Source organism: Coturnix japonica, chromosome 4, assembly GCF_054131305.1.
Source record: "Coturnix japonica strain WE chromosome 4, WE-NBRP24, whole genome shotgun sequence".
In the NCBI taxonomy this organism is placed as follows: domain Eukaryota; kingdom Metazoa; phylum Chordata; class Aves; order Galliformes; family Phasianidae; genus Coturnix; species Coturnix japonica.
In genome coordinates this window covers 38798605-38820536 of record NC_140666.1, presented here as the reverse complement: position 1 = coordinate 38820536, position 21932 = coordinate 38798605, and the positions used below count along the sequence as shown (strand labels likewise).

At 46.1% G+C, this 21932-nt stretch overlaps 3 protein-coding genes across 12 annotated transcripts; 1 reads left to right on the top strand and 2 right to left on the bottom strand.

Moving 5' to 3' along the window:
- Positions 1-91: 91 nt before the first annotated feature.
- SMIM19 (small integral membrane protein 19) lies at positions 92-2249 on the bottom strand. Its single transcript, XM_015861302.2, has 3 exons — positions 2036-2249; positions 1767-1891; positions 92-928 (listed from the first exon to the last, which is right to left on the bottom strand). Exons 1-3 carry the CDS (start codon positions 2191-2193, stop codon positions 858-860), a joined length of 354 nt encoding a protein of 117 aa, XP_015716788.1. The 5' UTR covers positions 2194-2249; the 3' UTR covers positions 92-857.
- HGSNAT (heparan-alpha-glucosaminide N-acetyltransferase) lies at positions 2246-21890 on the top strand. 10 transcript variants are annotated; one of them, XM_085546572.1, is made up of 18 exons: positions 2246-2385; positions 3827-3980; positions 11422-11549; positions 11864-11985; positions 12894-12963; positions 13601-13670; positions 14751-14857; positions 15305-15381; positions 15978-16008; positions 16225-16385; positions 16668-16783; positions 17462-17583; positions 18044-18170; positions 18296-18382; positions 18793-18870; positions 19001-19071; positions 19192-19304; positions 20290-21890. In XM_085546572.1, exons 5-18 carry the CDS (start codon positions 12959-12961, stop codon positions 20469-20471), a joined length of 1347 nt encoding a protein of 448 aa, XP_085402698.1. In that variant the 5' UTR covers positions 2246-2385; positions 3827-3980; positions 11422-11549; positions 11864-11985; positions 12894-12958; the 3' UTR covers positions 20472-21890. The 10 variants fall into 10 exon arrangements, 9 of the variants coding, with proteins under 9 accessions (XP_085402698.1, XP_015716759.1, XP_085402702.1 ...); XM_015861273.2 differs by lacking the exon at positions 11864-11985; XM_085546576.1 differs by lacking the exon at positions 13601-13670.
- POMK (protein O-mannose kinase) lies at positions 9156-11069 on the bottom strand. The gene is made up of 2 exons (XM_015861295.3): positions 10617-11069; positions 9156-10080 (listed from the first exon to the last, which is right to left on the bottom strand). Exons 1-2 carry the CDS (start codon positions 10899-10901, stop codon positions 9307-9309), a joined length of 1059 nt encoding a protein of 352 aa, XP_015716781.2. The 5' UTR covers positions 10902-11069; the 3' UTR covers positions 9156-9306.
- Positions 21891-21932: the final 42 nt, after the last annotated feature.

Sequence of the window (21932 nt, the reverse complement as noted above, 5' to 3'; positions counted from 1 at the left end):
GGCCATGGCGGAAATACAGCCGTGCTGGGGAGCAAGGGCACACTGCTGCCTATAGTGCACAGCTACAGACTAGCGCAGATACGGCCTCGAGTAGTTTCCATGGTCAGATGCTTTTATTAAAAAGTCATTCCTGAAGTATTCTTTAAATGTACCGATTTAATGATCTACAGTGAGGAATGTAAAAGAAGTGAGGGTGTGAGGCCTGTTGGGGATGAACCGTGCTTTTTGGTACTGGTTCCGTTTACACAAATATTTACAATCCGCTCTTTAACCCCGCTGGACAAATGTAGCCAACTCCTGTTGCTACAGTGTTACAGCACTTGTTATAAGCAGCACCTCAACCCGCAGCTCACTGCCAACCAGAGCTGCTCAGGAAAGGCTCACAGCAGTGTGAACAACGTGACACCCAGAGCACAATGTCCCTGCACTACAGCCAGTGCTACACCGTGGCTCTCAGCTGCCCACCCACACTGTGCAGAGGGGCCAGCATCCTCACCCTCACTTACTGAAAGCATTGAGGAACTGCAGCGCTGCTTGACCGAGGAACTGGGCAGCTTCCTGGCAGCCTGGCACTGCCTGACTTCCTATACGGTACCGCTGGTGGAGCTGATTCCAAGGTGCTCACAAGACCGCACCTCTCTGCCCTCGGAGGTTTCTCAGAGCAGCTGGGCACTCTCATTCAGAAGACATTCCATTTACTGCATGAGACTCAGAGAAAAGCTACCAAGAACAGAGCTTTGAGTACTCTACCCCTTTCCTTGCCCTCTTGCATCCACTAAGAGGCACTGAAAATAGCTCCACACCAACTGGCATTGTCAGCTCTGGAAATAAGTCCTGCGTTCCTCCAGCTGTAGGCTTTACTCCACTGACAGCTGGACACTTTCAGTCTGTTTTGGTGGCTGCTGCTGCTGCTGCTCATATTTTCTTGCTGGAAAAAAAGAAAAAAAAAAAAAGAAGAAACACCGATCAAAACAAATGACATCACCGTACAGAACTCGTCCTTTAGCATGTGGCCTCAGAAGGTCTGAGCAGCAGCGTCCCAACAACACATCAGTGCATAAATGGCAAAGAAATATCATTCCATTCACATCCCTTTGTTAAGAAAAAATAACATTCAATTAAAGACTGTGGCTTCAGAAGTACCATTCTGAGCAACCTGTTAGTCACCCCGTAACTCTGCACTGGTCTCTGCAGCACACAGGCCACATGCTAACAGTGACATTGACTTCAAAAGCAATGTGGTTAGCAGGACAAAGGAAGATCAAAGCATTGTGCACAGTGGAACACACAGCAGGTGCCAGCTGCCATTCCTCTATAGGTAGCATGGCCATTTGTTACACACAATGCAGTGGCCTGGTTTGACAACCTTGAAGTTTAAAAGGTGGTTTCAACTCACTACATTTTCCTTGCCCATCTTCCCTCTGTTGCTTACGTGGTGAGTGTGAGACAAATGCAGGTGTTTTGCTGAGCTGGGAATGCAGAATATCCGAGCCATAGGGCTCTCACCCATCTCAATCTTGATATTCAGCATTCAGATGGGAGTGTAAACATTCAGCAACATAGCAAAATTCTCATTTATTTTCAGCTTGAGAAGTCAAATGACTCACGACTCCACAGACATCCCTCTGCACTTTGACACCTGCATCACTTTCCAGCTCTACAAGCTGGCAGCAATCCCCTCACTCTGTCCTTAGGCCACAGAGCAGCGCCCTGGGCTCCTGCGGAACCCCTGCACGCAGGGTCGCCCCCCGCAGAGCCGCCCTTACCGATGGAGTACATCTCCAGCTGCTGCCGCAGCCGGATCTTCTTCATGCTGTTGTAGAAGTTGGGCTCGGGCGCCGTCTCGGCCGCAGGGGGCAGAGTGAAGATGCGCAGGATCCTCCTCTTGTTCCTGCGGGGGCACGGCAGCACGGTCACGCGTGGGGAGACCGCGGCTGAGCCCTCCCTTCCCTTCCCTTCCCTTCCCTTCCCTTCCCTTCCCTTCCCTTCCCTTCCCTTCCCTTCCCTTCCCTTCCCTTCCCTCTCAGCCCCTTACCGCCGCGTATAGACGAGCAGGGCGAGGCTGGCCAGCACCACCAGCAGGTACACGTTGGTGGCTTCGTTCCAGGCCTCGTGCACCGAGTAGTCGATGGCCCCGCTGTCGCCCAGCGCCGCCGAGCCGCCTCCGCCCGCCCCCCCGGCCGCTGCCGCCATGGGACAGGACGGCGGCTCGGGGCGGCCGTTAGCAGCGGGCAAGGAAGGCGGGAAGTGACGTCGCGCGTGGCTCTTGTTGCGAGCGGCGCCTCAGCACCCCGCCGCCATCTTGGGTTGGAGGAGGGGGCTGAGAGGCGGCTCCCATCTTGGGACCACTCCCCCCACACCGCCGGCTTTCACTCTCGCTTAGATGTAAGTGGTTCTTGAGGCAGATGGAGGTGTAGTGGGGTGATGTTTTGTGCCGCAGCTGGTACAGCGAACACAGCTCGTTGTATGCTCCCGTGCTGCCTGTATCCGAGGGAAGACGCATGCAGGCGCAGGGGGCGGTAGGGGGGACGACTTTAGCACGTGTGGAGTTAAAAAGCACCTTCACCCACCCTGCTTGTTCAGCCGTGACCAGCATCAAAGCAAAAAAGGCTGTGGTTGTCAAATGCCTTCGATTCTCACATAGCAACTAAATTTGGCAGCTCAAGATCAACTGCTGGAGAAACGGAGCTTATTGTATGTTCCATATGCTCCTGGTTTGAAAAAGTATAACTGAGGCAGAGAAGTGGGTGCAGAGAGAGCGCTTCAGCTTAGGAATGCGGGAGGTTGTCTGACGTGCTTACTGAGACACGAACTAACTATGCAAGCAAAGGGTGTTCTAACACATACACACTTTCTTCTTGCTCCTTTATTTCCTATGTCTGAGCCACGTGATAGGTGTGATTTTATGACATCTTAAAGTCTCACAACTCTTTTGGTGTAAACATCATGAATGTGGTTAATCTCCTTTTGCTTTACATGTCTTTAGGTTATATGTGCTTATGTTGGAATTGTTTGCTATCACCACTGTATGTAAGTTAATAAGGGGGAAAAAACCAACAACGTTTAGGGCATGGTGCCCCTAACCTATTTCAAACATCCATGATGAGTCCTCCTGTGCCTAGGGAGTCTCCCTGGCTCATTACTGATTTGAGGAGGAGGCCTAGATGTCGTGCTAACATGGCATCTGCTTTGCAAGTGTCCGAGCAGTCTGTGGGAACTGCATCCTTTTGTTAGCTGTTTTCTGCAAGATACAAGTCACCCTGCTCCCATGCTATGGGGCAGATTGAAGGGGCTTCAGGTCAGGTCAGGGCAGAAAAGGATAAGAGATGAGTGAAAATGAGAATATCCAAAAATTAAAGGCTAGCGCACTATTACCATGAGAAAAATTCCTTGCCCCCCATGGTGTGGGAAAGGAGAGCTGAAGGACATCAATTAGATATAATTCTAGGTCATTAAATTGAGATGGCACCCATGCACAGAACTGTGGAAACCACTAAGAGAAAAAGAGTCTATCAGTTAAGAAACATGACTCAAACCAGTAAATTAAGCCTGGTTTCATAGGGATTTAAAACAGTTTCTCTCAAGGTTGAGGTTTTTCTTTTTTTTTTCTTTTTTTTTCCTTTTTTTTTTTTTTTTTTTTTTTTTTTTTTTTTCCCAGTATGTTGAACTTTTTGGCCAACTGGCCTGAAAAAGAATAAACATAATATGAATCTTCATGTTTCACTACTACCTACAGACTTCAGTTGAGATCAGGCTCACTTGTACTAGGTATAGAGAAGGTGTGTTTAGTATCTATCTAAAGGGGCTCTCTTCATTAATCCTTCAGCTCCACTTTGGACAACCTGGGAAGATCCTGAATGCCCTCAGACTGCACCTGGCTTCCTTTCTGAAGAAAACCAAAACCTACATCTACAAAATGCAACTTCATCTCTCCGGATTTTCCTCCTGCACATAGGGATGCACTCTACCTCACCCAACAGGTGCTTGATTTCTTTCAGTTAATTAAATATTCTATTTAAAACAGATAATCCACCCACCCCCTACTCAGAAAAAACAGAGGTTTTCCTTCTTTCTTTCTCCACACGTCTCTCTGAAGTTAGCAAATGTTAAGCTGTGTAGGACAGGGTGCTAAATGTGACAGTCTTGCAAACCTCAAGTAAGTCATTTCCCACTTGCTGCCTCTTTGCAGTAGGACTTCTTTGGGACAGGACTAGGGGTAATGGGCTGAAACTTCAGCATAGGAAGTTCCGCATGAATGCGCGGAAGAACTTTACAGTGAGGGTGACGGAGCACTGGAACAGGCTATCCAGGGAGGTGGTGGAGTCTCCTTCTCTGGAGATATTTAAGACCCACCTGGACGCCTACCTGTGTGACGTGGTGTAGGGAGCCTGCTTTGGCAGGGGGGTTGGACTTGATGATCTCTAGAGGTCCCTTCCAACCCCTACAATTCTGTGATTCTGTGTAAGCCTTCAGCATGACTTTCTTGAAGAACCTGGTTCAGTACCAAAGCTGATAAGCTAGCAAAGCTAGCCTAGCTAGTCCTGCTACACCAGTCTTTCCTCTTATAGCTTTTATAGCTTAGGCTCCTGAACACCTTCAGAAATTGGTGCATAAACCGATGTTGAATTTGGTCAGCATAGTCAAGCCTTGCAGTTGTATTTATGAGCATAACAAATGGTGTGACCTGTCCATGTAAGGCATTTAGCTTGTTTATTTGTAGCTTGGATTAAGTCAAATGAAAGCCAACACTAGTGTATACTGCTAGTGTACAAGAAGGGTGTTAGTTTGTGATCTGGGTTATTGTTGTTTTTTAATATTAAAGTTTTTTTTTAGGGAAAGAAGTGTCATTTTGTGCCATACCTACATAGCCTGCATGTGGGCACTGAGCAAATAATACATAATAACAAGTGGCATTGACACAAGCTATAGTGGCAAAATGTAGCCAGTGGGGATGTAAGCTTAGCAGCTGGATTGTCATCCCTACATAGTACCAAATACAAACAGGGAGTTTCAGCTACGGTTCTGACTCAGCTCCTCATAGGAACCGGCTCTTGGGGAGAAAAAAGTATAATTGTGTGATTGAATTTAAAAAAAAACAAAAAAAAAACCAAACCCAGCTGTTTCAAAAGTGGGAGCTTAGATCATCCTGCAGAGAAATGTAGCGTTCACTTCAGTCCGATAGAACAGCTGAGAGAATTGCCGAAAAGGATCTTCCAGCTCTACGTGGAATACATCCTATTTTCAGAAGTCTTCAGCATCTGCCAACTACTCTAAATTTCACTGAAAATTGACCAATACTTGACATCTTTGAGAATCCAGTTACTTCCTATGCAAAATGTGAATGCTGGAATCTAAGAGTCTTTTGAAATGTATGGCCAAGGAGTCTGAGTGCGTCTCTGTATAAAAATATATATATAATTATTCATGGATTTTGAGTTACTCAGGGCTAAATGGAATCAGAAATTGCTGAGGCATAACTATTGCTGTAATGTAAATATATTCACCATTTAATCCTGATAAATACTGGATTATAGACTTCAGAACTGACAATTATTGGAAATCCTGTGGTCATCTCAAGTATGTCATCTCAAGTATACAATATTTCAGTTCAAATAAAACCATAAAGTCCTTTTTCTTTTTTCAAAGTACCATCTAGCATATAATTTATTTGGATGAACTCTACAAATATGTGCATTATATCACGCTAGAAGATCTTGAGAACCACTTTTTTCTTGTTCCCAGGGTCACTCAGCTATTGGTAATGTACTACAGTCATAATGATAGAATCAGTTTACAGTTGCAAGTTCTGCCAAATATCTAACAATTATATTTTGCAAGCAACACTGCCTCTGTTTCACAGAGCAAGCAGTGTGGGGTTTTGTTTATGTGGCACCAAAAAGAAAAATATTGTTTTAGGGTTGTGACAGAATTTCAAGTTTTTGTGGTATTCTAAACTTCTGATACACTTAATAGTTACCACTCCATTAAATACAGAGTGGCGTGGGCTTTAAAGTATCCCTCAAAAAACAAAAAAGAATCACAGAATCATGAAGGTTGGAAAAGAGCAGCTCTAAGACCTTCCAACCATGTTCTACCATGACTGGTACCCAATAAACCATGTCCCTAATTGCTGCATCTTCCCTTTCCGTAAACACCTCCAGGGATGATGACTCCACCACTTCCCTGCACAACCTCTTCCCTGCCAAAGAAGGAAAGGCTTTGTTCTGATTATCCTGAAAGGCTGGAAGGAGGTGACACTCAGCCTTGGCTGAGTTTGGACCAGGATGAGACCAAAAGTGATGGTAATAAATGGAAGTAATATATGCAAGTTATAGAGGAGGTGGAACCTTCATTTGTCATGGTAGCTCTTCTGAGAGCTCTTGCATCTGCCTTGATATTACAGCCTTGCTAATGCAAACACCACGCCATCTTCTCGGGGTATATTGACATCTGTTAGAAAAGCAGGATCCCAAGGTCCCCCAAGGCCACATCTCAGCTATGTCTGAGCACAAGAGACTGCAGCAGCTAAAAAGTAAAGCTAAACTGACCTTCATGCTGCCATCTAGTGTTCCCTTGTAGACAGAAACATTCTCCAAAGAAGCACTTTAAAGCTCCATTAATTCTCTGTTCAGAGGAAATGTAATTTATTCTTGCTGAAATACAAAGCTGGACAACACAGAAGCTGAGTAGGAGGGCACAGGGAAGAGACAAGTGAGGGACACAGTGTTAAGGCAGAATGCAAGGGAGACACCATTTCTTTTTAATTTGTAACAGTTTCACCCAGGAATAGAGACATCTCCAAGGCAAGATGCAGAACCAGAATTTGTCCCCATTTATTTTTCACTCTTTTAAACTCTTATGACTGCTTGCAAGGTGCAGTAGTACACAGCAGAGCAAGAATCCAAGCAGCAAGAGACCAGCATGAAAAGCTTGGCCGGTTCTTCTCGACTGTCCTTGCTACTGCCGTAAAAGACAAATGATGTGTTTACTTCACAGGCATCAGATGCTGATTTTCCTTCCAAGTATAAGTAAGGGCTAACGAAAAGTAACAAATGCTGTTGTGGGATAAGCAAGGGATCTGCCTCTTGTCCCTTCAGAGCTTTATCTGTGGCTTTGAAGAGCCCCAGTAGGATGTTTTCCCAACACCTGCTCATATGTCATGGTTTTGTAATTTTGTAATTTTGCTATCAGTATTCCACATCATAACATCATGTAAAGCTGAAGCTGTAAAACCCTGGATAACCTTAGTAATAACTCACAGGATGATTTACACAATTACAGCATGGCCAGCATTTTTTTCCTCCACACCTTTCTTGAAGGTGCTTTGAATTGAAGTCCAAAACACACATGAAGTATCCAAAGTCATTGCTCTGTTTTGGAGCTTTGATTTCTGACGATGTGAATAAGAAAGCTACCAGGAAGAGCTCTGCTGGCTACAACTGCACAGCTGGAAAATGGCAAAATCAGCTAAATTAAGAAAATAGACTGCTCACTGGGAAAGGAAAACCATAATGACCAGCTTTGAAAGAACTCCTGCTGGCATTATAAGAAATCAGAGGGGAATTTTGTCATGTGAAGGACAGTCTTCTCATTTATGATAAAATTTTACAGTAAAAGAACACAGAATCACAGAATGAATCACAGAATGACCCGGGTTGGAAGGGACCTCAAGGATCACGTAGTTCCAACCCCCCTGCCTGGCAGGGCCACCAAACATACCCATTTACTAGATCAGGTTGCCCAGGGCCCCGTCCAACCTGGTCTCGAACACCTCCAAGGATGGGGCATCCACAACTTCCCTGGGCAGCCTGTTCCAGGGCTGGAGTTGAACATAAGTAAAAAACCTGCTTTCAGTTCAGTTATAACACGGATGGTTTAGATGAAGTAGACTATCACTGTGGCAACAGAAACAAACTCCTCAGCAGAAAGGACAGTGTACTTCTCTGCCTGCAACTCACCTCTCGAGGCAAGAAGCAAGCTGTCTCAGGCCATTAGGCCTTCCAAAGACCTACTCCATAGCATAGAAAGTCCTCTACTAATGCTAAAGTCCACATCTCATTTGTAGTATTCCTGTTTGGTTGGTTTTTTTTTCCACCAAGAGCACAACTAAATCCCAATCTCATCAAGCAGGGCCTGCTCAGAATTAAGGCATCACTCTACTCTTTCACCAGCGGCTGGTACCTGTGACAGGCTGTAACATCGTGTTGGTATCAGGAGCTTTCTCCTAAACTCACTGAACAAAGAAGCAGCCTTTTTATTTTTTTTCTTCTTCTGGTGAATACATTTTGAATTCAGGCCTGACAGAGTTGTTTATTCTGAATGTAAGGCTTTTATTTTCCAACACACAATTTGCTGTCAAAGAAAGTCACGTTCTCTTCCCATTCCCTATTCTTTCTCCTTCCATCCATGCATGATGTTCAGGGAACACAAAAGTGAGTACAAAAGAGATGAACTGAATACAAATAAAAGATACACTTTAGCTATTTTCCAAAGAGCTCACACTTCCTATGGATTAAAAAAGAGCAAGAGGACTCCTGGACCCTCATCTCCAAAGAACCTTGCTGAGAATGCTGTAGGGGCAAATGTTTCAAAACCAAAACCATGCACGTTTAAGCTGTCTCTGTATCATTTGCTTGCCTTCAAAATAACAACATGCTGTTTAGTGGGATATGGGGACCACAGAGCAGTGGCCACATGGCTCTGAAAGCAGCCCATGGAATCCCCCAGTACCCCATCCAGCAGGGAGGCTGGGCAGAGTGGCTGGGAAGGTGGCAGCGGGGCTCACCAAAACCTTCAGAGAACTATAGTCATTTTTGAACGACCGCTGCTTTTACTCCATAGGGAAGCGGGTGAGGACTTTGTGCATAAGACATGGGCCAAAGCCACCAGAATCAGCACAGAGCTTGAGAGGGGCATGCTGTAGCCTCTGTTCCCCAGACCTCTGCCAATTCGTTTAAGTAGGACAGTATTTTTCTTTTTTTTTTTTAACTCTGTCTGTACAAAAATGTTTTGTGTTTGAAAAGGGAATTTTATATAAATGATGCAAAAGAAAAATTCTGGTCCTCGAGAGATTTCCCCAGTCCTCAAAACATAATTTCTCTCCCTCCTCCTCTTGCACTGACAGATTAAACACAGCAATGGGAAAGATGCACATCTTCAGCATTGGGTAGATAATTTTTAATCGAAAGGTAAAGTACAAAGTCAGTTACTTTTGTCTTCTCAATTGAGGGAACAGACACTTTGCCCTTCAGGCAAGCTAAATAAATAAGAACACCAACTTCAGCCCACTGTTGGTCCCATGATTTGTTACAACATTTCCCTAGTACTAGGCATGGCTGCCTCCCGAACCAACAGAGTTAGAACTTTCTTGTAGGTGTCTAAGATCTCCTGGGCAGATGGCCTTTGGGCTGGGTCCTTCCTCTTACATGCCGCGTGGATGTCAAACAAGTGCAGTCGCACAATGTCACTGCCTTCAACGTGGCCCAAGAAAAAATTGGAGACATCCGGGATTTTCCAGATGTCTGTTTTTTCATCGTATGGGGGCATGAGGTCATCATCAAACGGCACGTCCTCTCCATAGGGCCAACGCTGCTCAGGAGCTACAAACTCACCCCAGAGCTCCCGATGCCCACACTTGACCAGCCTGCCGGCGCTCCTGTTCACCAGAGGCAAAGCGTCCAAATCATTCACCAGGATGTGAAAGTCACTCGTTAGAAGATACTGAGAGAGCACCTTGTCCAGGTCGTTGGAATCGCACATCACTAAGGTGCCCAGAGGGCTGTTGTGCAGGTAGCGAATGATGCTCACGTAGTCTATAGCGAGCAGCAGCCTTCGATGCCAAGTGTTCATGCTCTTGTACTTGGGGAGGTGCAGAGTTTCATTCAGACCCCTCAAGGAACCTAGAGGATGGTACTCGGTGAGGATTGTGAACTGCTGCTCGCAGTAGCCGAGCAGTCGGACAACGTGCTTGCTCTGTAGTGCTTTCAGCATCTTCAGTCCGTGGAGAAAGTCTTCCTTCAGCTCTGGGTTGGTGAGCTGTGAAATGACCACTTTGTTTTCCTTCCACTCAGAAAGAAAGACCTGAGGACACAGAAGAGATGCGTAAGACATGTGGAGAGCCTTCCTCCGCTGACTGTTACCATGTGGCATCCAAGCGAATGCTTATTCACAGCCACAAACTACAGTCACCCAGTGCGGTCAGTCTCATGCTGGTGCATGACTGTACAGTGTTATGTCAGCAGCGAAGCCTCTGGGCTTTGCTGTACCTGCTGCACATACATGTTGCAGCAAACCCTTCCTGATTTTGTAATCACAGCGATAGGATGGCTCGTGATTTCCAGAGCTTTCATTGGAATGGCTTCATACCACCCAGCCGGACTTGCTCTGCCACAGTTGCACCATGTGAAGCACTTCGCCCATCCCCGTGGTGCTGTGTGCGTAGCTGGTGTTTGGTGAGACAGGTACAAACATGGCCGTATTTCTCCTGCCTCCTACCTCACTTGTAGCCTAAAACTTTCAGCTGCTCTAAGGGCAGCTATAAAAGCAGCGTGGGCAGCTAACAACGAAAGCCCTTGGGAGCTGAATCAGTGGCGAGAAGAAAGGATAACCAGACTCACCTTTTTCACAGCTCCTTCGCCAACACATTTGAGTTTTCTGACTTCCCTATTGATGGCTTCACAGGAGAGCCATGGGGAGCAGTTTTTCACCGGCCCTAGTTTGAAAGACCCGTAAGGGCAAAGGCTGGGCTCGGCGTCGGCTCGGCCCGAAGAGCCGTGCGTGTTGCCGAGGTACACGTAGAGCAGGGCGTTCAGCAGCACCGCCACCAGCAGCAGCACCGGCAGCAGCGAAGGCGCCTCCCTGGGAGGAAAGTCTCTGTTCACGAAATGCGCTTTCTTTTCCATCTCCGCTATGGAAGACACGGGGCTGACAGCTCCCTCCGCAGCGCAGGGTTCTAAGGGGCCGTTTCATGGCAGCCCGCACAACCGCCTCCCCGCGCTGCCCAACCGCGCGGCCCGCGCTCCGTGCGGACGGCAGGCCAGGCTCCGAGCAACACTCGGCCCGACGCCCCTGACCGCCGGGACCGGGCCGCGGCGCCGGGCGCGCTTCTGGAGCGGCGCCGCCCCGGGGCGGAGCGCGGCGGAACGATGGCGGCCGCTGTGGCGGCGGCCGTGGCGGTGGCGCTGGGCGCGTTGCTGCTGGCGCAGGGCCGCACGCAGCCGGGCGGAGAGGGGCCCACTGCCGGGCCGCCGCCGCCGCTCAAGATGGACCAGGCCCTCCTAATGGTCCGCAACGAGCCGCCCGTGCAGGGCCTCCGCTTGCTCGCCCGCTCCGCAGCCTGCCACCGGGTGAGCGCGCCGAGCCGGGCGGAGACCGGCCCGCGGCCTGCGGCTCGGTTCGCCTCACCCTCCGCTTCCTCCGCAGTGCTCCTACCAGCTGCTGGCCGACGTCCCGCCGAGCGACGGCGGCCCGAGCGCGGTGGCGGTGGTGGACACCCAGCATCCGCTCAGCCTGCTGCTCAACGGCTCCCAGGCCGGCAGCGAGCTCTGCAAGTAAGTGCCGCCGCCCCGGCTCTCCTGCGTGCTGCTGGGTTTTTGTTTCCCCCGCGCTGCGAATGATGTTTTATCTTTGTCTCCACCTTCACCTCTTTCCTGACCACTGAGACCTAGGGTTCGCCAGGCTCTGGGTTACGCTGGGTGGGTCTGGGAGCAGGGGCAGCCCATGACAGGGCCCAGTCTCACATGCAGTGGTGCGAGGAGATGGGTGATGTGAGCTTTGGGAGGGTGATGCTCACCCTGCAGCTCTGTGAGTGATGCCTTGTTGTCTACATGGAACAGCCAAGTTCTGTCTCCCTTTTTCTTTGCAGGATTCAGTATCATTTTGGAGAGTTTGGCAATTACTGCCTAGTGGTAAAGACCCTAAACACAAGTGCCAAAACCATTTCTTGTGACATAGTCGTCAATAAAGGCCCCATCAACAGCTACCTCCGTATGTAATGCTCAGCTTTCCTCTTTCATTCTGCAACATGCATGTCTCAATAAAGCCAGCTACCTGAAATGCCTCTGTAGCTACCTGGGTTGTATTGAAGCATGCAGTGGGTCTGCACGTCTTCTCTCTCAGTATTTTGCCTCCTTACGTTTTACATCCCTGCCTGGAGGCCCTGGCCAAAATCAGGTCTCTTCACTTGAGATGCCCTGTGACCACAACATTTTTGGAGCAGAAATTGGCCTCACAAAAATCAGTGGGCATTTTATCCAGAGGGAGATTTTATCATTCTTGGTTCCTCTTTCCCTCCATGTTTCTGAACACACACAGGACTCTTGTTCTTCCCTCTGTCTTGCTTCTCTTATAAAACAGGAAACAAATCTTAGTATTTGGATTTCTGTTTTGTAGTCTTTGTGCTTTTAATTTTAAGCCTGCTGCCTTCCTTTTTTTGTTCATCTCCTTTCCCAGGTCTTCTTTAAGCTCTCATCTCTTCCATTCCACTCCTTTGCATTAGGCTTTTCTTCAGTCCTTCCAGTTCTCCAGCTATACAGAAAAATCCTTCACTCTTTCAAATGCTGTTACTCTCTCCCTGTACTCATTGAGGCTATCTCTGAGTCTCTAGGTTTTTCATCAGAACATACAGCACATCAACGCTTTCTTCACTATTGCTTCAGTGTGCATTTATTTTGCCTTTTTATGCCAAGATGTGCAGTTACTGATTGCTAGCCTGCTTCACTTTTGTTCTTTCTCTCTGTGGGACTCAGGCTGGGGATACATATTCTGTGGAGAAAGTGGGGTGATGGATGGTGGGATGAGCTGGTTGTCGTGTTTGTATCACGCTTGACCAGACTTCTGCCAATGAGCAGTTTTGCTGTGTAAGATATGGAGTTGTGTTCTTCTCTTCCATGTAGCTATCCTCTTTGCATTCCTGGTTTACTCGGGGATCCTTGCTATCCTGATCATCTGTCGCCTTGTTATGAAGTAAGTGAACAGTATGGTAACACCTCCTCATACGTGAGATGGGGTCACCCATTTAAAAGTAGTGTGGTAGTGCTTTGGAGTCCCTGCTTGCAGGTAACACCCTGCTGCCAGGCTGCCATGTACAAGTCAGGCTGTGCTAGCTGTCCATGCAATGACAAATGCAGGGTGATGTGATTTCTCTTGAGGAACATCTTACAGCTTGCTAGCTTCTATGCAGAGCAGTTGCTGGACAGCAGCTGACATCAGCCGTAAGCTGATACACACTCTGCTTTACCCTCCCGGGACGCATTCCTGGGAACAGCCTCAAATCATCAGTGCAAATAGTGGGACCTAAGCATCTTCAATAACTATGATATTCTGTCGTGTGAGCTGGGTGACTTGAGTCTCTGTCTGTGGACAGCCTGAGAGCAGAGATCCCGAATTTAATCTTGTAGCAGCACTGTTGGGTGAATGGATGTAACTGGGGTCACAGGTACTGGTTGTATATCTGTATCGCATACATGAACCGGAGAAACATGAGTAGGGGCCATCCTAGCTTTTGAGTTTTGCTACTAAATAGTTGACATTAAGATGGACTTGGCTATGAAGTAGCCAATTTTTGTTTTGTTTTGTCTTTTAAACTGTTACTAATTTTCAGAATTGGTCCAGTCAGAAACTGGGTTTACAAGAAACTGAACCCTAGGGAAACTGATCGTCTGATTAATTCTGTGAGTGTCCAAAGTACCTTTCATTTGCATTTGGTGGTGGTGGTTTAACCTCAGAATAACGCATGCTGTCTTGGCATCTGGGGGTTTATTTATGACTTGCCATTTTCTTATGCCTATTGCCTTTGCCAAATCTTGTACTGCTGTCAGACAGGCAGCTTTATGTCAATGGAGAGTGCTGGGCTGGGTTTCCAGGTTGGAGTTATGGATTCCTCACAGAACTCTTGCAAGCTGGGAATATGTAGCTTTCTGCCCTCCTTAGTTGCCTTGCAGGACATGCATCTGTGAAAACTGTCCCCGTCTCATGCAAGCAGTGTAAGGGTGGGGTTGAAGTGCCAACTTGTGTGTCTGCTTGCAGCACAATAGGAATTTTCATGGAAGCTAAGCTTAGGATTCCTTTGACAGCCCTAGAGTTGGTATTTCTGTGAGCCATGTTTGATACTAGATGGATTGTCACAGTCTGGGCTTCATATGTCTGAACCTGAGTCAGAAGAGCTGGGAGCACAGCTCTGGAGCAATTCTTGATGTTGCTTATCTCCAATTATCTATGTTAAAGCAATGTTGCTGCCTTATGCTGTCACTGGTGATGATCAGAGTGGTTTAGGGAACCCGTCTGGAAAGAAGCCAGTCCTGCTTTTAAAAAGATTCAGTTTTTTGCTGGTTTGTCTCCCTGAACGTTTTCTCTGTGGTGCCAGACAAGTGCTGATGGGATGGGATGGGACTGGTTCTGTTGATGAGAGTCAAGCAGCTGGATGTACTCAGCTCAGTTGTAAAGCTACCCTCACAGGGGTGGCAAGTCTGTGGCTGATTTGGATTGGACCAAGCTCCCACAAATCTGAAACGTAAGGTTTTCTCACTGGCTTATTGTTTCCACCCTGGTCAAAGGTGGGGTACAGAGCATCTGCATTTTCCTGTCAAATGCTGTTGCCACACTATAGAGCCACTAGGGGGTTAGAAATAGCAAGTGGGGAAGCAAAAAGAAAAGGAAGATGGGGAGAATCAGGACAAACACAGTGTGCAAACCCATGCAGTTCCACAGCCAGCCACTGACTTGCTTTTCCTGTATCTGATTTGTTCTTCCAGGAGCTGGGGTCCCCAAGCACCACAGACTCCCTTAGCAGTAATCCTTCCCCACGTCTGTGGTGCGCAACCTCTCGGCAACGACTGCGCTCCCTGGACACCTTCCGAGGGTGAGTATAAGATCTTGTCCAAAAGCAGCTCCCCCAAAGGGCATGAGATTTGTCTAAATACAGATTGACAGTATATGGAAATATGTAGCAGTTGAACTGTTCAAGCATTTAAACTGAAAGATAATCAAAATTGTAGTTATTACTGTTGAAGCCTTGCCACAGATCTAGTTTGAGGAAATGATAAAGCTGTGGTTCATAGTGGAAAAGAGCAACTTACATTCAGCATGAAAATACTGTGTGAAGGTGCTTACTTCAGTTCACTACCATGATCTTTGTGATACTGCTCCCTGTTCAGCAAATCTGGAAACTTTGTATGTAATCTTTGAAAATAAACTGCATTAGATCTCACAGTTGGAAATGTTTTAATGGAATGAATGTTGACTGTGTTTGTACATATGTATTTCATTGAAATGTGGTACTTTCTGTGTTTTCATTGTTTCTTTTTAGCCTCTCTCTTATAATTATGGTGTTCGTTAATTATGGAGGAGGAAAATACTGGTTCTTCAAACATGAGAGTTGGAATGGTAAAGTACAATTGGGACACAGATAATCTGCATTTTAAGTCTGATATTTAGCTATAGTTACCTGCTGCATTGTGTTTAGTTGAAGGTTGGGATGCTCTGCTGGTTTGCATCCATACTGTATCTAGCCCATTAGGCTGATGGGAGAAGCAATGCATGTGCAATGATGGATTAATTTCAAATCACAATCTGTTTTTAAGCTTGTTGTTTTTGACATAACATTTTTGGCTTTTAAGAACCATGGTCATTAAGCAGAGTCTAGTACTATAGTCAGGCCCAAGTTTGATGCTGTGCAACCATAATGCTGTGCTTAGCAAGCTGATGGGGGAAGGGTTGTGCAGTGTGTTGCCCTGGTGGAGAATAGCAAGGATTCCTTCCCTGAAATCTTTCCCGAGACAAAATTATGAACGTGTTTTTGAGGAATGGTAAAAGCAGTGAAGCAACATGATTGGATCTTTATGTTTTGCTTATAATGTGTTTTAGATTTTGTGGCGTCAAATGACTGCAAAAAGCCTGCAGTTCCTCTGAAAACAATAATACTGTTAAAGTTTAGGGAAGTTTTGAAGAAAATAATGTGTTCCTTCTTGTTTCTTTTATAGGGTTAACAGTGGCAGACCTGGTTTTTCCATGGTAGGTCTTCCTGAAGAGTAGTGCATCAATTGATGTTAAGGGTTGCCAGGGGAACATTGCATCCTCCCTGCCTTTGTATGAAAATGGATTTGGAGGGGGAGATTTGTGTTAAACAGCTGTTAGGAACCTGCCCCTCTTGATGACAATGTTGTCCCTATGAACCAGTAGAACAGCTAAATGCTCTTAGCTGCTTTGTGTCCTCTTTCTGTTCTGTAGGTTTGTGTTCATCATGGGCACATCGATAGCATTGTCACTGAACTCCATGCTGAGGTGGGGAAGTTCTAAGCAGAAGGTGCTTGGGAAAATCCTCTGGAGGAGCTTTCTGCTAATCCTGCTGGGAGTAATAGTTGTGAATCCCAATTACTGCCTTGGAGCATGTGAGCAAAACCCTATTTCCGTTGTTCTGCCTCTTTAGCTGGACTTCCTCCTGTAGGAGACTGACACAGTTCTTTCTGTTTGACCCCTGTGCTGGGCATTGTTTATCATCTTAGTGTTGACTTGCCCAGGGCTATGACTTACAGATAATCAAGTGGCAGAATGGAGGTGTCCCACACACCTGCAGGTGCAGTGGCTCTCAGCTCTGCCTGGGGAAGAATGGCTTCGTATTTATGGAGGAGCCCATGTCTGTTCCTCTTTCACATTGTGTGTATTTTTTCCAGTGTCCTGGGAAAATCTGCGCATCCCTGGAGTACTCCAGAGACTGGGACTGACGTACCTAGTGGTTGCTGCTCTTGAACTCCTGTTTACAAGAGCTGGCGCTGACAGTGGCACTTTGGTAAGTTACGTGGGAAGGTAACACATGATACTGGCAGTAGGGTTTGGGAGCTTCTCTTGTTTGAGCATAAAGAACATGTAGCATCTTATTTGTTGTGCAACACAGCGTGACCTGGTGAAAATGGCAGGGAAAACACACCTTTCAGTTTTCCCCTCTGCATTTTATCTTGTCTATCTCTGCTTTATTTGAGCATTTCACCGATCCATCCTGATGGTGTTTAGAAGCAGACATTCCCAGGCATTTCTGATGACTTTCCACTGCCAAGGGACCGCAGGGACGGGCATCTCTATGCTGAATCCTGTGGCCTCTGTTTTGTCCGGTTAATTTTGGCAGTGTTTTTCCACAGCAGGGGAAAGTAATATTGCTTTTTGGCTTTTCTGGAATCTGTTTTCCCAAAAGGCTTTTGTTCTCCTCAAGAATCAAAATTCCTCATTACATTTTCCAAGCTGAAAAACATTGTGGGTTTTTGTTTTGGTTTGTTTCCCGCTCCCCTCCTCAAAGAATTAAGTGTCTGGAAATCATCTATGAAGATGAAAGGTCCATTGGCCGAACCTAATTTTCAACAAAAACAGCCCTCTCTTGTAACTGGGGAACTGCCCGTCAAGAAGTACAGGATGTCCCCAAGGGCATGTTTTTCACTTGCCAGTTAATATTTCTCTTTCCATCCATCTCATGCAGGAGATGTCATGTCCTGCTCTGCAGGATATTCTCCCCTTCTGGCCACAGTGGATCTTCATTCTGGTGTTAGAAGTGATTTGGCTGTGCCTGACCTTTTTGTTACCAGTGCCAGGTTGTCCCAGGTAAGACTGCACTCAGACTACTTTCTGTGGGGCATCAGGCTAAGTATTTTCTACCTGGCAGGAGAAAAAACAGTTATAGGGACAGGACAGAGATGAAAACTCTAAGGGCAGCAGGTTGAAGGGAAGAATTTATTGTATAAAAAATCTTTTACTTTGGTATAAAATAACTGGTGTGAAAAGGTGACATCATTGCTTCTGTGAGTAGAAGAGGCTTGCAGTTTCCCTGACGCCTGTGTACAGCAGTATACCATTATCACAACATCATCTCGAGTCCTGGGTCAGTACCTGCAGAGGAGGTAGAGCAGCCAGCTGGAGAACCAGAGCTGAATTGAAGCTTTGCTCTACGTTCCTGCCCATAACCTTGAGAGCAGCTGTCACATAGGACCTGCATCTCACAGTGTGCCTCTGGGCAGAGAATACATCTAGCATCGGTGCTTTAACTTGTTTGTTTTTGTCCTAGGGGCTATCTTGGTCCTGGGGGCATTGGAGATTTTGGAAACTATCCTAACTGCACTGGAGGAGCAGCTGGTTACATTGATCGTTTGGTTCTTGGAGAAAAGCATATATATCAGCATCCCTCTTGCAATGTAAGTAGGTTTTGGTTTGCAGTATGAAGCTGCAAGCTACCACCAAGTGCAGCTGTGAGGAGGGGCTTGGGAAAGAAAGGATACTGGTTGCTTGGGTGCCTTGTAATAACTGCTTTATGTTTAAGGTGCTTTACCAAACAACAGTGCCATATGATCCTGAAGGGATCCTGGGGACCATAAATACCATTTTAATGGCATTTCTAGGACTGCAGGTACCTCTTTCTTTTTTTTGTGTGTGTGTGTTGCATGGGAAAATCTGAGAGCATCTTGGAAGTGGGGAGGCAACTTATTTTATTTGAGGTTGAGACTGGCTCTAACAAAATCTTTTCTAGAGCAATGCTTTCAGGCCATGTAGCCTAAGGTGGGCGTCAGAGAAGTGGAATCTAACCTGGCAGTAACTTGAAAAGGAGCACGTGGTCCAAGCAGGCTGGGATGGATGCGGTGCCAAGAAGCTGTTTGGGCTGGTCAGGGAGTTGGCATCAGTTTGTTCCTTTGTGCAGTCCCTTGCTGAGGGTTGGGATGTGGATTTTGAGTCACGATGTTGTCCTAACAAAGTTGCTCGTTTTGAGAGCCAGATATTTTTACAGGCCTTAATTCACTTTTTGTATTCTGCTTATACTAGGCAGGAAAAATTATCTTGTCATACAAAGACCAGCACAAACAGATTATGATCCGATTCTTTATCTGGAGCATAGTAATGGTAAGTTATTTCACCTAGTATGGTCTAAATATCACTGGGTAGCTCCTTAATAGACCCGTCTTCTTGTTCAACACTAACTGTCTGAAATGTTGCAGTGGTTATATAAACTTTTGTAACTTTTCTATTGCAGGGAATTATTTCTGCTGCCTTAACAAAATGTTCTAAAGAAGAAGGGTTTATTCCCATAAACAAGAACTTATGGTAAGCTGAGAACTTTTATTTTGACTTTCTTAAAGTATTATTCTACCTGCTTTCCCTTTCTTGTATTGTGATCTGTATGCATCACTTACCTCTCTAACCTCCTATTGAAAATGTGCATAGGTCAACGTCATACGTGACAACCATGAGCTGCTTTGCCTTCATCCTCTTATTGCTGATGTATTACCTTGTGGATGTCAAGAGACTGTGGTCAGGTGCTCCATTTTTCTACCCAGGTCAGTGAAAACACAGCAGGAAATGCATTCCTTTCAGTTCTTTCTGAAGTATCCAGTTATGTTTCTGTACCTCCTTTGTCATCAAAAGAGGTGGGATTTTGAAGGAGGTCAAAATGATTAGATTGAGCTGAATTTTTGCACAGAATTGAGAGACTAGACCAGAAATTTAAGGGAGATGGACTGCCAGTATTTAAATGAAGGCTGGAAGCAGCTGTTGCCACATGACCGTTTTAAGTTTCATCTTGAGTTCAGGGAGCAGCTGCCTAGCACCAAGCAAAATACCACAGCTGGCTCACAGTTGGTTTGGAAAGGGCTGTAGAATCTTAGCTAACTTAGTGGGAAACTTGAAGGCCTGTCAGCAGAGTAATACCACTTCTGAAGATGTGGAAGACAAAATCCCCTGGGCAGCCACATAGGTTCTCTCTGTGTTTTTAGATAAGCCTGTCTCCCAAAGCGTCCCATTGTGGTTTTAACCACACTGGGCTCATGACAAACATTTGAGGACAGAGTGCAAACCCACAGCATAGGGAACATTTCTTGAGCTCTGGTATCTGGACAGGAAGATGGGTAGGGTAACAGCACAGTATCATATCTCCTACCAGAAATCCCACAGCTTTGAAGGGCAGTCAGCATTTGTTTGGAAAGGCAATAAATCTGAACAAATAGGTCAGCACCCAGCCACTCTAAGGACAATAACTGTGATTATTCTTGTCAGTAGAAATGTGGGAGCATCGATCCGGTTCTATGTTCAATTTAGGAAGTAAGTTATCTGCATTTCTCTTCAATAAACATTCTCAGGAGTGAAGGCGTGTGAAAGCAAACACATGTGCATAGCAACCTTGGAGCAAGGAACATTAGCTGTTGGAATTGGCTGTCACTGTTTCAATGCCATTCCATTTCATAAGCCTGGCGTGTCTATGTGTGCTTCTTCTGCAGCAAGCTCCTGCCTGCTCTTCGGAGCGCTAACACCTGTGCTTACTTTCAGGCATGAACTCAATCCTGGTCTACATCGGACATGAAGTGTTTGAAAACTATTTCCCTTTCAAGTGGAGGATGCAAGACAGTCAATCCCATGCAGAGCACCTGACTCAAAACCTCACTGCAACAACTCTTTGGGTCATAATATCATATTTACTTTACAGGAAAAAGATATTCTGGAAAATCTGATGGAGGTGGTCAGGTAGGACTACATGCTCTTGAAGCGAGGGCATAAGATGGGTTGGCCTGAGATGCTGTCACTTCTGCTGGGTTGCATTAATAAAAAGGGATCCTAGATCAAGTTTACATTTCCATGGACATCGTGATCAAGACTTTTTGTGACTTAAGGACCATATTTTTGTATTTAGCTAAAATTTATTAATCTGCTGCAGTTGCTCTATTTTTACTTTCAGCACTTTTAAAATATTTTACTGATCTCCTGCTTTTGTACAGGGAAACTGACCATATTGCAACATTTGGATATTTAAAGACAGCCTGATGGTGCTCATTAAGGGAACTTGGTGATGATTGCAAGGGATTAGCAGAAGGGACTATGGTTGCTGTCATTGCATGTGACAAGGCACCTAAATCAGAAGCTGGGGCTTGTATAAGCCCTTGGCACCTGCAATACCCCACCACTAGCTATGAGCACACATTTGGTCCAGCCAGTGTCATGTCCCCCTTGTGGAGGGAGGGAGGAGTGACTGGATTAGCAGATGCCTCCAGTTATATTAAGGTGAAATGACACCCAAGATCTGTACATAAGAGGAAAAAGGATCAATTTAATAAGAGAATTCTACAGAACAGTTATCGCCTATGTGTTGGCTCCCTCACAATTACACCTAGTACTTGAGCTGTGCAGTTTTTGAGGAAGTTCAAGTAAGCCTTGTGTTACTTCAAGAGGAAAAGGAAAAAGGAAGAAATAGAGAACACCAGTCCTGGATTCAAGGCCATGCCTGCTGACAGGGGTACTCCACATGTTGAAAAAGGGAAGCAGCAGCACCAAGAAGGGCCAGGATGAACCCCCCAACCCCCCAGCCTCTATTTGGGATTGTAGTTGGCTTCAGTTCCAGGATCAGCTTCCAGGCCTTATTGGACCTGTCCCTTACAATGTGTTTGTTTTTTTCACTGGGTAGCACTGGGTGTGTCCTCAGCTCTGCACTTGGGTGAGCAGTCAGAAACTGGGGAAGTGCTGGGGAAGGTTCAGGGCTGCCTGTGTGCTGCAGGGCCTCAGCTCATCTGTTTGCCTTTTGCTGTTATCTGGGCTGGGATCAACCCCAGCATCCTGCAGCAGCCTGCTGCCAAAGACCTCTTCAAATGGGTTATTAATTGGCATGCTGCTCATACAGCTTTAGCAGTTCACCTATGTATATTCCGGATCTTTGTGTTACATACCTCTCACATGCTACACTCAAAGTGGAGGAGGGCAAAGCACTTTGATACCGAAGTTCAATCAGAGCAATCCTCTTTATAAATGGACTTGCATGAGGGCTCCGAATATAAAAACCAGCAATGCAGACCAATTTAACTCAGTTGTAAGATATTAGTCAACTCACTTCTGTTGTGATTTCCAAACTAATGCTAATAAAAAGCCTGAAGTAACAACAACTGTTCTCTTGAGTACGTATATGGAAGGAAATAATTAAGACA